The sequence below is a fragment of the Syngnathus acus genome, chromosome 4, assembly GCF_901709675.1.
Source record: "Syngnathus acus chromosome 4, fSynAcu1.2, whole genome shotgun sequence".
Taxonomy (NCBI): domain Eukaryota; kingdom Metazoa; phylum Chordata; class Actinopteri; order Syngnathiformes; family Syngnathidae; genus Syngnathus; species Syngnathus acus.
In genome coordinates this window covers 5,286,996-5,299,047 of record NC_051090.1, presented here as the reverse complement: position 1 = coordinate 5,299,047, position 12,052 = coordinate 5,286,996, and the positions used below count along the sequence as shown (strand labels likewise).

The window sequence follows — 12,052 nt, the reverse complement described above, 5'->3', positions numbered from 1 at the left end:
CAATGGGCAGATGGTTTAGCGCCCCTAAAGTTCCTAGGGCGGAGCTATTATCTGTGCAACAGCACCCCCTGTCTGTGCAGGGTGGCATTTCACACACGTGCACACATTCCAAGTTGCTCAAACACACAAGAAAAACATCCAACTTGAATTTTTTTTTAATTTATTGTAAAATTGGAAAAAAAGGAGAGAAAGAGAGAAAAAATAAAAGTCCCAATAAGCATTTCCTTACTTTTTATACACATCTTTGTCTTACCTTGGACTGCAAATTAATTTCAAATAAATAAATAAATAAATAAATAAATAAATACATACATAAATAAATAGTTACATACTTGATTGATAATTAATTATAAAATCATTAATCATCAGTCATTAATATGAAGTCATCTAAGCAGCAAGTTTTAAGAAATTTTAGCGAGGGCAGGGGGGGAATGTTTGTTTGGTATCTCAGGCTAATAATCATAGTAATAATAATAATACAGAACACGTGTTTTTTTCTTTTTTTTAACCCCTTGAATATAGCATATATATAAAAAGATACTGCTTTTCCCTGTCAGTTGATCCATGCTGTACTGACACCACCACAGAAAGAGGTGGCAATTAATTTCTAAAAAGAAAAAAAAAAAGAAACAAAAGGAGGAAACATACAACCTGTAAACAGCGTTTGCCCTTCCACAATTACATAATAGTACTGAGTTGCCTCTATTGCCCTCTGTAGGTCGGTGAAGTATACTCCACAGACTTTGTCTTACTCCTTCGTTTTGCTTTGTGCTGACAAACCAAAATATTCATATCTTTAGAGAGCATAACTGCCCGACCCTCCCCAGTAACAAACCCTCACTTATAGCCCGACAAAGAAAGGGTCCTGTGCTGATTTTTCATAATATACAGATTCTCATATTCATAATAAGCTACTATCCTTAGCATTCAAACCGTATCGTTATAGAAGTTGTACCAGAAGTCATAATCTTAAACCCACCCAGCCCCCCATTGAGCATGCTCAGATATTGAAAGGGCACAATAGTCGGATGATGTGAAATATGAAAGAATGAAGAGATGAGAAATTAAGATTATTGCAATGGAAACGCCACCAACATGCTCGACCTCTAAGAATGTTTGGTCTTAGAAGATCTTTTCCACTTCCACCAGGACAACATTGATGTGTTTCCATAATTTCCTTACTCCTCTCCGCTGTGTTCATTTGTGTTTCCATTTTCCATTTTTGTCCCATTTTGTCTGCCAGCCCCCCCACCCCCCTCATCACCCCAACTCATTACATTTCAGCCACACACAGCTGGCGTCTTTAATTTGCATTAACCGAGCTGTTGTGAAGGCCAAATTTAATTTGATTTTAATAATTCACACCGCTCTATGGCAGAAAATCCCACAAGCAAAAAAAAAAAAATCCTTTTTTTTTTTTTAAGATTTATAAGGCCTTGTCTGGCCTGGAGAAAAAAGGAGGGCGTCTATCACAGTATCATTTGACAGCAGACAGCATAAGGAACTCACCAGGGATCTTAAAATCTACCTTACCCACTTCCCATAATGTTATGTTACAAAAAAAAAAGATAATGACTCAAATACCGCATTTCTTCATGTATGGAGTGAGGATGTTTATTTACTTAACTAAGTCTATTGGGAGGAGGGCTGCCTTTTCTTTATAATAATACTAGAAATTGGCATTCATTATGAATTAATTGATCATTGATTAACTGCATCTTGAAATAATTTAGGTCAAATGAAGCGCACTACTTTACTGTAACCAGCAGAGGCACTATTTCAACTAGTTTGCGAACCGTGTTTGTCCATGAAAATACAAATACTGGTCTAACTCGCCTATTTGAGGCAATATAGTACTTTGGAAATAAAAACCCACATAATTTTGCCAAATGATGCTCTTTAAGTGATTGTATAGCAAAACATGGTATTTAGTTATTCACTAGTGACTGCACTTCCCATGTCAAGAAATAACCCTTTATAAGTCAAAATAAGCCATAAAGTGGCAAATAAAAAGGCAACAATTAGAGAAGTCAAGCTGCTTTACGGAGATACGCAATGGATTAAACACACACACACTTGCACTGATCGAAAAAGCAAAGAGCTAATTAAAATCCCATTTCATGTCGGAAGTTACATCTTTACGCATCTTGGCTATGCGTTGACGCGAGTTTAGATAAATGGCGGCCATGCGTGACCGCCGCTTAATGCTAAGCGCTCGTTTTGTCTGCAGCAGCTGTTGGCTGATCCACCTCCAGGCCTGCCGCTGTCTAACTGATGGATCATTTTGCTCTTAATTTGACCTCCTAAGGCTGCTAATGCCCGGGCTGTGTACGAGCTCTCGCGGCGCCATTACACCCTCTGCGGAGAAAATGCAGCTGCTGGTTGCAAGGCAACAACTCATGTAGTTGACTTTTTATACATGCTGCGATTTAAGTATGCAGGAGCGCACCTTAAGAGACTCCATAATTAGACCCAATCAACACTTTATGGGTTTTCTCAATGTAAACTTCCTCACAAGTGAATGCTTTTTGTTTCCTTTTATTCTTGTCATCAGCAAATGAGCATTATCTAATCTCACTGTCAGCCTTGGTTCAATAAAGGCAGGTGCACAAGACTCTTCTTAGCAAAGTCAACCACTGGCGTGTCGGATTACCGATTTGATTTGGAGGCGTCTATATTGCTACAAACGACAGAAAGGACAAATGCATCCGCCGACCATGAGAGAATTGTGAACTCCATCAAGCCAGTTATAATTGATGCTGCATAGTCTACGCTTCCCCCTCCCTTCCACCCCCATCTGATCAATATTACCATCATCCTCATTATGCAGCCCTGGGAACTGATGGCTCCTATTAAGAGAGAGAGATATGCTGGCACCCGCAGGCGAGGCGACAGGGGAGGACGTTCTCCCCGCTGCGAGCAGCTGGAGAGGCTTGGCAGCGGGAGAGGGCGCGACCCGTGCAGACGCTGCCTTGGCCGACGGTGGCGATGATGTTTACAACCATTGTCAGCCTCATTTGTATATTTTATGAAGCCGTTACAGACACTGTGCTATTTTACTGCGCTGCACGTGAGGCTCAACCGCATGGCACTTTTAGCACTCTGCTTTAACGTCAGATTATTTGGAATGTAATGACTTTAATGATGCAATGGAAGGAAGGAAGAGAGGAAGGAAGAGCGAAAGGAAGGGAGGGAGGTAGGAAGGAAGGAAGGAAGGAAGTTAAATATGAAGGAAGGAAGGAAGGAAGGAAGGAAGGAAGGAAGGAAGGAAGGAAGGAAGGAAGGAAGGAAGGAAGGAAGGAAGGAAGGAAGGAAGGAAGGAAGGAAGGAAGGAAGGAAGGAAGGAAGGAAGGAAGGAAGGAAGTTAAATATGAAGGAAGGACAATATGAAGGAAGGAAAAAAAGCACTGTGGAAGTCAAAGAGTAGCCACCATTCTGTTTTTTTTTTTTCCCTGATGACTTTTTTTAAATTAACTTTGTTGAACATTTTGGTGGTGCATGGGCGATTGATTATTTTTTTTTGGGGGGGTGTTTGGAGTAAAATGTTAGAGAACTACTACTTTAGTTGGTTTTCCAGACAAGTATTTAAACAGCAGCTTGAAAATTTCAGATTCGCATCTGCAAAATGTTAAAACAGGTTTTCCTCAATATGGCGGCTCATTTGTGATTTTCATGATTCTATGAAATGAACGATGAAGATGAACTTGTGCCCGTAACAATATCCAACCCACATAGTATACACCACTAAAATAGTATAGCTTTTTTTTTTCTATTTTTCATTTTCTTTTTAATATTCCCAAACCCATTAGTTACAAAAAACATTCCTCTTTTTTTTTCTCTTTCTTTCAACCTGAAGCGAGTTTACTCCTTAAATATCATTAGTAGTACTGTAGTCTCATGAATTCATAATAAGCGTTACTGTTTCAGAACAATACAAATGTGTTTGGTCCTTTGGTCCCTTTTCGGGGTGAAAGATTCTCAGTTGTACTGTCGCTAACGGAAACCTCAGTGAGCTCCTCCGGGGCTGGTGGCGCTGCGCTTGCTGCGAGACGACACGAGAAAAAGAGGGAGGAGAAAAGAAAGACGGCCTTTCCGCCTCCCGTCTTGGCCTTTTGTGAACCCTCATTTGTCCAAGGAGCAGTAAAAGCCACAAGCGCATCTCTCATTTATATATATGTGTATAGAATATGTATATAGAAATCTATTTGTCGTTGCTGCTTTCCTGTCTGTTAGTTTGTTGCTTCGTTAACAATTCAAGTCTCAACAAGAAAAAAAAGTTCTGTTGATCGAGTCTTTTTTTTTTTTTGATTCGTTTGTTTTTTTCTTGCTCTCCTTTCTCGCAGTGTGCCATCTGTTAGCGTCCCCCGACGACGCGCCTCCTCGTCTCGTTTGGACGCAACTTACGTCTTCATAAGTAAATGCTGATATGTCTCCCCCGCCCCCGAAAGAAATCCTTCCGTGTTCATTATTTCTTTTTTTTTTTTAAAAACATATGTTGCTTTCCGAGGAGAAAAAAAAGAAGAGATAAGCCCCTCCGAAATATCTTCACGTGTCATCTAAAACCTGAAAAACAGAGCAGAGTTTTCAGATCGGATGGCTCGTCAATGTCTTCAGCTTTGAAGGCTTTAATATGCTCTTATTAAATCAGCCGAATGGTCTGCAGAGGGCTAACCCGAGCTGGCATAGCAATTGATCTTTGTCAATCTTGACGCTGGCAGAATGTCTAATAATTAATATGCCGGCTGGCTGGCTGCTGTGCACGGAAAAAAAAAAAAAAAGGGGGATCTGCACCTAAACACTCACAGGCCACAATATTAGGTACGCCTGCACAATCGTTGGACATCATCAAATATATCTATTGGATTTGAAAAGTCTACACACCCCCTGTTGAATTTTGTGATAAACTGTTAAAAAAAATCAATCGTTTCAAAACAGCATTAATATTACCCATGTTTGTTTATAAAAAAATAGCCACATCCTAATTATGAGGGTGTGCACAATTGTGCAACCATGTTTAGCTCAATGAAAAAGAGAAAAATGAAAAAGGGAAACAATTTCGACAGAATTTTAGTTGAGTTTTACAGTACTTTTTTTTTTATATGAATTGCATTTGTAAAATCTTTTACATCTATTGTATCTGTGAAGGTGTACCTAATAAAATGTCGGGTGAGCGTATCAACGTACCTGTGCTGCTGCTGTTGCTGCTGCGGTGAATACTAAAGGTAGGCTGTGTCAGTAAGGGCGACTGGCATCCTTCGGTCTCTTTAGCTGGACTTTCAACCTCTTCATGCCAATCTGAAAGCCGTTCATGGCCTGGATAGCTGCCTGCGCGCTGGCGGGGTTGTCGAAGCTCACAAAGCCTATAAAAAATAAATAATATGGTTGAATAGAATGATCAGCATATTATTTTTTTTTCTATTTTCAATAGACATGACATGGCGCTGCATAAGCCCCTCCCCTCCCTCACATCACCTGCACGAAACATCCTGTTTCCATCATGTGTAAAAATAAAGCCTCATAAATAAATAGCCAGTGACCAGAAACTGCAGCCGACTGTGTCTCCGCTTGATGTGCTTCCCTGCGTCTTGGGTGTCATTAGGAATACTTGGTGACCCGTAAAAAAACAGCAGGAGATTCTCCTCGCCCCCTCCCACCCCGCTCACCTGGGAAACGTGTCCGCTCGGCCAACTTGTCTTTTGCTCGGCACGTTACGGCGAAGGAAGGGTGGCGAGGAAGCAACCAATTCTGCTTTCCACACAAAACAACTAGAAGTTGCCAAATCGACGGGTGGCCTCATTCTTCACACACAACACCGTGTAAAAGTGACACCTGTCTTTTTGCTCGCCATCAATCCACCTCCATTCCCGTCCTTTCCAGATTAATTACATTGCTGTTCCCGTTCCTTCCCCGGGCGTAACATTACGTTGTAAATGCATAGTGTATACGTCAATACTGCAAATAGGTCTTCTTTCATGAATTTATATGTTATTAAGTCCCCCTGGGGAGGCGGGATTGCCGATCAATTCCAGGCCTGGAGTGAAAACAAATGCTGATCTATAATTGTCCTTTGCCCTCTTTATTCCCCCTCCCCATCTCACACACACACACACATGCACAGAAGCCAGCGTGACGCCTTCAAGTTTGTATAAGCCGCAGGGCAGGTTGCTCCGTGTAGGCTGACAGAGCTAAATGAGGTGGAGGCGGTGTGTGGCGTTCCGTTGCGTTGGGAGGGGAACGTGAATCAGCCTCAGTCGTGAGAGTATTGACAGATATTGGGGTGAACCAACGGTGATGCTGATGCAGCACCAGCAGGGTGTTGGGGTCACGCTGCCTCATGGAAACATGGACATGGATCCTGATCGATGATATCTTGGATGGCTACACTGTATACATAAAGTACGCTATAAATGAAATCATTATTGTCACTCCGTTTTGACGAGAGCTCGGATAAAGTTAACTCATTCGCTGTTTTGAATATTTATATTTGTCAACTGGAATCCAACGGTTAACTCCCAGCGACGTATATATTCGTCAATTCTTTTCATAGTCTCGATCAGACAATCAATAATTAAAGTGTCATTCTTTAATTAGGTTTTGTTTTTGTCTATATTCTGCCTCTCTGCTGACACCTACAGGACCGTTGAGGGAGTTCACAAATCTGGGTAGTCGACGAATCAAATCAAAAAGTGGAGCTTGTGTCAGTGAAAATGTGATTAATCGCAACGCCGTTAAAATAACTAATTAATTAGATAGTTTTTTTATTGAGTTTGAAATTCAACAGGGATTCGGGTTGCTTTTGTTGTAAAGGCTGCTGATCTGATGAACTGATTATCTCGGAGCCAAAAGCGAACGAGTGAGTGAGTTGCTGAAAAACTCACCAAAACACTTGCTCTGATTGGTCGCCCGGTCCATGAAGACCTTAGATGAGATGACGGTGCCGAAGGGCATAAACATCTGCATGAGTTCATTGTCTCCAAACTCCTGTGGCAGGTGGTAGATGAACAGGTTGCAGCCCTCCGGACCTGGAGAAAGACACCAAACTGACTGCTGAGAACATTAACATGAGTCGTGTTTGTGGGCTGAGAGAAACTAGAAATGTTACTTCTGTTCAGAGAGATTGGACAACTAGAAAAGCGCAGCGTCGGCATAACGCTGATTAGCAAAGAGGGAATTAGTTGAAAAAGATATTGCGAACGGCAGCATCTCACATAAAAGCTGAGCAATTATGGCATTTGACCCGACATAGCTCAGGTATTGCGAATCAAAATCAATAGCGTTCCCGCTCCGACGCCCATCAATAACCCCATCGAGTTTAAACGTCGCTAAGACAAAGACTTTATCTTTGACCTCGGCTATCTATAATTTGTGTCGAATTGCTTCCAAAATCATTACGATTTCTTCAACGACACAAAAAAATGCTAGGATGTCTGGATAAGATTGTAAATAATTCTGTCCACTGCTGATTTGAAAAGATAGGTGGAAGCATTTGGCAATTGACCAAAGCCACATTGATGATTCCAAATCAATAGTCATCTTGCGTTGGCATATCTCAAAAAGTTTGAAAAGGAATTTTTTTGTGGGAAAGTGAAGCCAAGCAGATCAGATACAAACACATATGTACTGTATTATGAATGGTTTGTGTATTTAAAAAAAAGTTAGTCTGTTTAGCGTCATGCTAGCAAACAACGCAAAACGCCATAGACATCAAGCTAGCATCGGTGTCGCTGCGTTGTAGCAATAGATATTTGACACAAACAGAGCCACACGCATGTCGACCGATAATACTCACAAGCATATATTATTTATCATCTGTGAAGAGCGACTAATTCTATTTCAGCTTCCTGAGAAGCTGTGCTCATAATGTATTATTCTGTTCCCAGCTGGCTTGGGCACAAAAAAATGCATAATAATATCTGGTAAATGTAGGTTCCAGTATTCCATAGGATTTAAAAGCAAGAAGATTGTTACAATTGGGAATTTAGCTGAAAAAAAATAAAATAAAGTTTACATGTTCACATTTGTCAATCTTGTGTCAAATGTAAGGGTGGAGGATTAAATGTAAATTGTTTCTAATAGGTTATGCAACGTATTGCAGATAGACATTAAAATCAATAGTATTCTCACTTTGACATAGCAAAAACATCAATAATCTCAGGGCAGGCGTGCCAAGCGATTGTAATGATTTGATTTCTGGCCTGAGGTACATTGGCCATCTTGTGTCATGGAAAATCAATCAAGTTTCTTTTTTTGACAAAATAACAATCCAATAACATTTTGCAAACCTGGCGACTATTACTATCTGTGCAAAATTTTGTGACTATGTATTATATTGCCAAAATTCCCAAGCATAAAAAAAAAAATTGCAGAAAATAGCTGTGCACTCTCTAGACACGTTACGATATGTTCTTTCTAACCACACAATCTTGGAAGGTGTTTCATCACCCTCATCTTTTTCGATGTACTGTACCCATTTCCCGAGATGAGCTGTGAACGGTGAACTGCAAGTGGCCACTTTATTTATCTATTACACACCGAAAGAATGAGAGGGTAATATTCCTCTCTCGTAATATGTGCGAATGAGACGCGTACAGTACCCGAGCAATATTGCTCTCTCGTGCTCGTCCCGGTTTATAAATCAGTGCAGATGTGTAAAAAGTAATAATGTTTTCTCACCCTCACCTTCTCTCTGCTGCTGTTGCTGCTGCTGGATGACCTGGGGCGCCTGGGGCAGCGTCTGGCCAATGGGAGTCAGCGTGGTGGCCGGGTAGATTGCTACGAGAGGGGAGGGGGCGTGAAAATGTGGATGCGGTCCAGAACACAAGCTTAACGTGAGCATGATGCAACCCGATGATATCGGATGGTATCGTCTCAGTATGCATCGGAGGCGGGCAGCCGTGTAGCGTGGGTTGCACTTTAATGACTTTTTGTTTTCTCTCAGTTATTACTGTAATAACCTCTCTAGTTTAAAAATATCCCTACATGTTTTAGTTGTTATGCCTAGTAGTTTTGAAATTTTAAATTACAAATTTAAATTATAGGTGCACAGCGTTGCAACAGGAAATAAAAAATGCACATGAATTTGACGTACCGTATTTTCCGCACTTGTAAGGCGCACCGGATTATAAGGCGCACCTTCAATGAATGGCCCATTTTAAAACTTTGTCCATATACAAGATATATACATTTGGCCCGCGGGCCGGACTTTGGACACACCTGCTGTAGTGGCTCAATATTGGTCCATATATAAGGCGCACTGTCGGCTTTTGAGAAAATTGGAGGTTTTTAGGTGCGCCTTATAGTGCGGAAAATACGGTAATTTAAAAAAAAAAATACAAATAATATATTTCATTCACCTGTGTATTGCTGTACTCCGGTGAAGGCTTGCTGCAGGGTGTCGGCGGCAGTGGGACTCTGGGTGGAGTAAGGCGGCAGGCCGTTGGTGTAGACCGTCTCCACGGCGGGGTGTCCGTTGGGCTGATGAGGGATGCCGGTGAATCCGTTGACGATGGGCGTGACGATGCTGGGCACGGCGGAGGTGGTGATGTTGGCTGGTGGAGAACTTAGACCTGAGAGGAACAATCGAATCAGAGCAATTACAATCAATCTACAAACATTGTGTGACATTCCAAATGTGCAATGATAGTTTTATTAGTAGATAACACTTCTGACACTAATCTAGACACACACAAATACACACAGAGTCAGCATTGTGCAGAAAGGCTTGCACAGGCATGCACATTCCCCGGCTAATGCAAGGACACGGGTACGCCTGTCGCATATCCGCCATTTGTCATGACACATCAGGCAAGATCGCCGAGGAAGTGATCCTGTGAAAAATGAGGCTGTCCGCCGTGTTTGCGTGAGCCCCCGTTGCTCGACATGATGAAACTACCACGCAACTTCCGAGGGGGGAAAAAAAAACTGAAATTTGATGGAAACGATTAGAGGGTGCCCGGGGAAGCAGGTTGCACAAAAAAAGATGTGGCTTCACTCAGTAGGGGGGAAAAAAAAAAGAAAGAAACAAAACAACAGTTGGCAGTTTGACAAATGCGGCGGTCATAACATATATGGCGCACGCCTGAGAGGCAGGACGGTTCATGAGCGGAATCGAAATTGGTTGCTCGCCGCCCCTCCCCTCTCATGCAATGCATTTTAAAAGGGCCCTCCTCTAGAAAGTGTTTCCAATTATCCTGGCAATGCCAAAGTACCCATTTTGAGCAGAATCTCACAGCGTGATGGCCTCTCTAAAAAAAAAAAGGGTCGCCTCCGTGGCGACGCATCCGCGCTCGCTGAAGTACAGCTCCCCTGAGAACCACCTCTCAATCTGGAAACCTTAACCCTGATTGGATGCGAAGGAGGGGGCTTGGGAGTCACAGGAACCCTACAGCACGTCGCGTTCCCGACCTGGAGAGCTGGAGGACCTCATATGAGTGGTGGTCCACACAGGGTAAACAATCTCATTTGGAGGTTTATGCAAATGAGATGGTAAATATGCTGTATGTCGCCACCGCTGTGCGACAGCATCTACATATCCTTATGGAATTGCTTTTCCTTGCTTACAACTGAGATCTATTTGCATAAATCTCAGCGCAAAGAATCATGAACCATGAAGTCAAAATATGCACCACATACATGACCACGGGGGGTCCTCTATTTACAATGGAGTTCTGCGGCTATGGTGGCAACTTAACCTGAATTTTGGAATGAAGTTGCAAACTTCAAAACAAACGGATTCTCATGCCAGTGTACAAACTAGTTCATAGCGTACAATTGGAAAATATCAAAATCGAGAACCCCCAGTAGTAGAAAAAAGAAAAAGTACATTTCGAATTTATAATTAGATTTTTTGGGGCAACTGCTTGACGGAATAAAATCAAGTAAATTAAAAAAAAAAAGAAAATCAACATTTTTGAGGCTCCACATAAAGACAGTGATGTCATCAACTGGCTTTGCAGCTATAAGCCGACATTTGTTTTTATACTTCATTCATGTGCATTATCCCTATTCAAATAAATAAATAAACAAATAAATAAATCCCAAATAAATAAACCAAAAAGAAATAAATAAATCCTAAATATACCCTAAATAAATAATATAGACAGTTGCATGGACATCATAGGTCCTACAACTCTGTTGACCATGGGAATAGTTTCCGTCCATTGAGAGCCGTGGTGTCTTTTCCGCTTTTTTTTCTTTCCCTCTTAAACCTCCTTCCAATTGCTTGCTTCCTATGGGACTGTGATGAATTAGTCTCCAGCTTCTGTCCGTTCTTCCGCCAAGACCCCCAGGGGACCGCCGCTCCGGTACTAAGCCGCTGACGGCTACTCTGCCGCGAGAAGGCCACACGCGCGCGCCAGCCAACCCTCGCACCTCGTAATGCAGCCCCTCCATCATCAGGTAAATTCCGTTTTCTGCTTAGCACCTCCTGTTATGCTGCGCTGGCGCTAACGTACTTGCGGGTGGTCATGTGGACCCTTTGAGGTGCAATTACATAAGTACCGGGGCGTGACACGTGGCTACAAAGGGAATTTGTGACAAACAGGGGATGTTCTGCTGGCTAAAAACATCCAGACTGAAGGCTTGCCTTGCTCCAAGCAGGTCAGGAGAAGATTACACAAGCTTTTATCTCCAGTAATGGACTTTGGACTGGACTCCCTTAAAAGAGCATCAAACAGCTGCAGCTCACGGTTCAAAGTGATCAGAACATATTACTCAAGTCTTAAAGATCTTCCATTACTTAATACTGAAGCTTTTGATCTTTTAGACCATTTCTATAATTACTTTTTCCAAAATAATGATTAGTTCAGTTATTATAGTAAACTACTTTTTATTTTTAAATTTTTTTTTTTTTTAAAGTCTTAAATTCCTTTGCTTTAAAATGTTGCCTTTTAAAGTTATTTTGTAACTACGTGAAGCACATTGAGATATCTTTTGATCTTTTAGACCATTTCTATAATTACTTTTTCCAAAATAATGATTAGTTCAGTTATTATAGTAAACTACTTTTTATTTCTCCACTTTGCATTTAAATTTTTATTTTTTTAAAAGTCTT

General features: G+C 41.5%; 1 protein-coding gene across 5 annotated transcripts in view; it reads right to left on the bottom strand.

Moving 5' to 3' along the window:
• Positions 1-3,768: 3,768 nt before the first annotated feature.
• celf5a (cugbp, Elav-like family member 5a) overlaps positions 3,769-12,052 on the bottom strand; it is a 133,777-nt gene continuing 125,493 nt past the window's right edge. For 3 of the 5 annotated variants that reach the window (XM_037250381.1, XM_037250384.1, XM_037250383.1), the window contains exons 8-12: positions 9,354-9,566; positions 8,674-8,772; positions 6,879-7,022; positions 5,185-5,360; positions 3,769-4,563 (exon numbers count right to left, since the gene is read on the bottom strand). In XM_037250381.1, the coding sequence (XP_037106276.1) occupies positions 5,233-5,360; positions 6,879-7,022; positions 8,674-8,772; positions 9,354-9,566 (584 nt within the window). In that variant the 3' untranslated portion in view covers positions 3,769-4,563; positions 5,185-5,232. The remainder of the gene's footprint in view (positions 4,564-5,184; positions 5,361-6,878; positions 7,023-8,673; positions 8,773-9,353; positions 9,567-12,052) is intronic. The other 2 variants (XM_037250382.1, XM_037250385.1) reach the window with 1 other exon arrangement.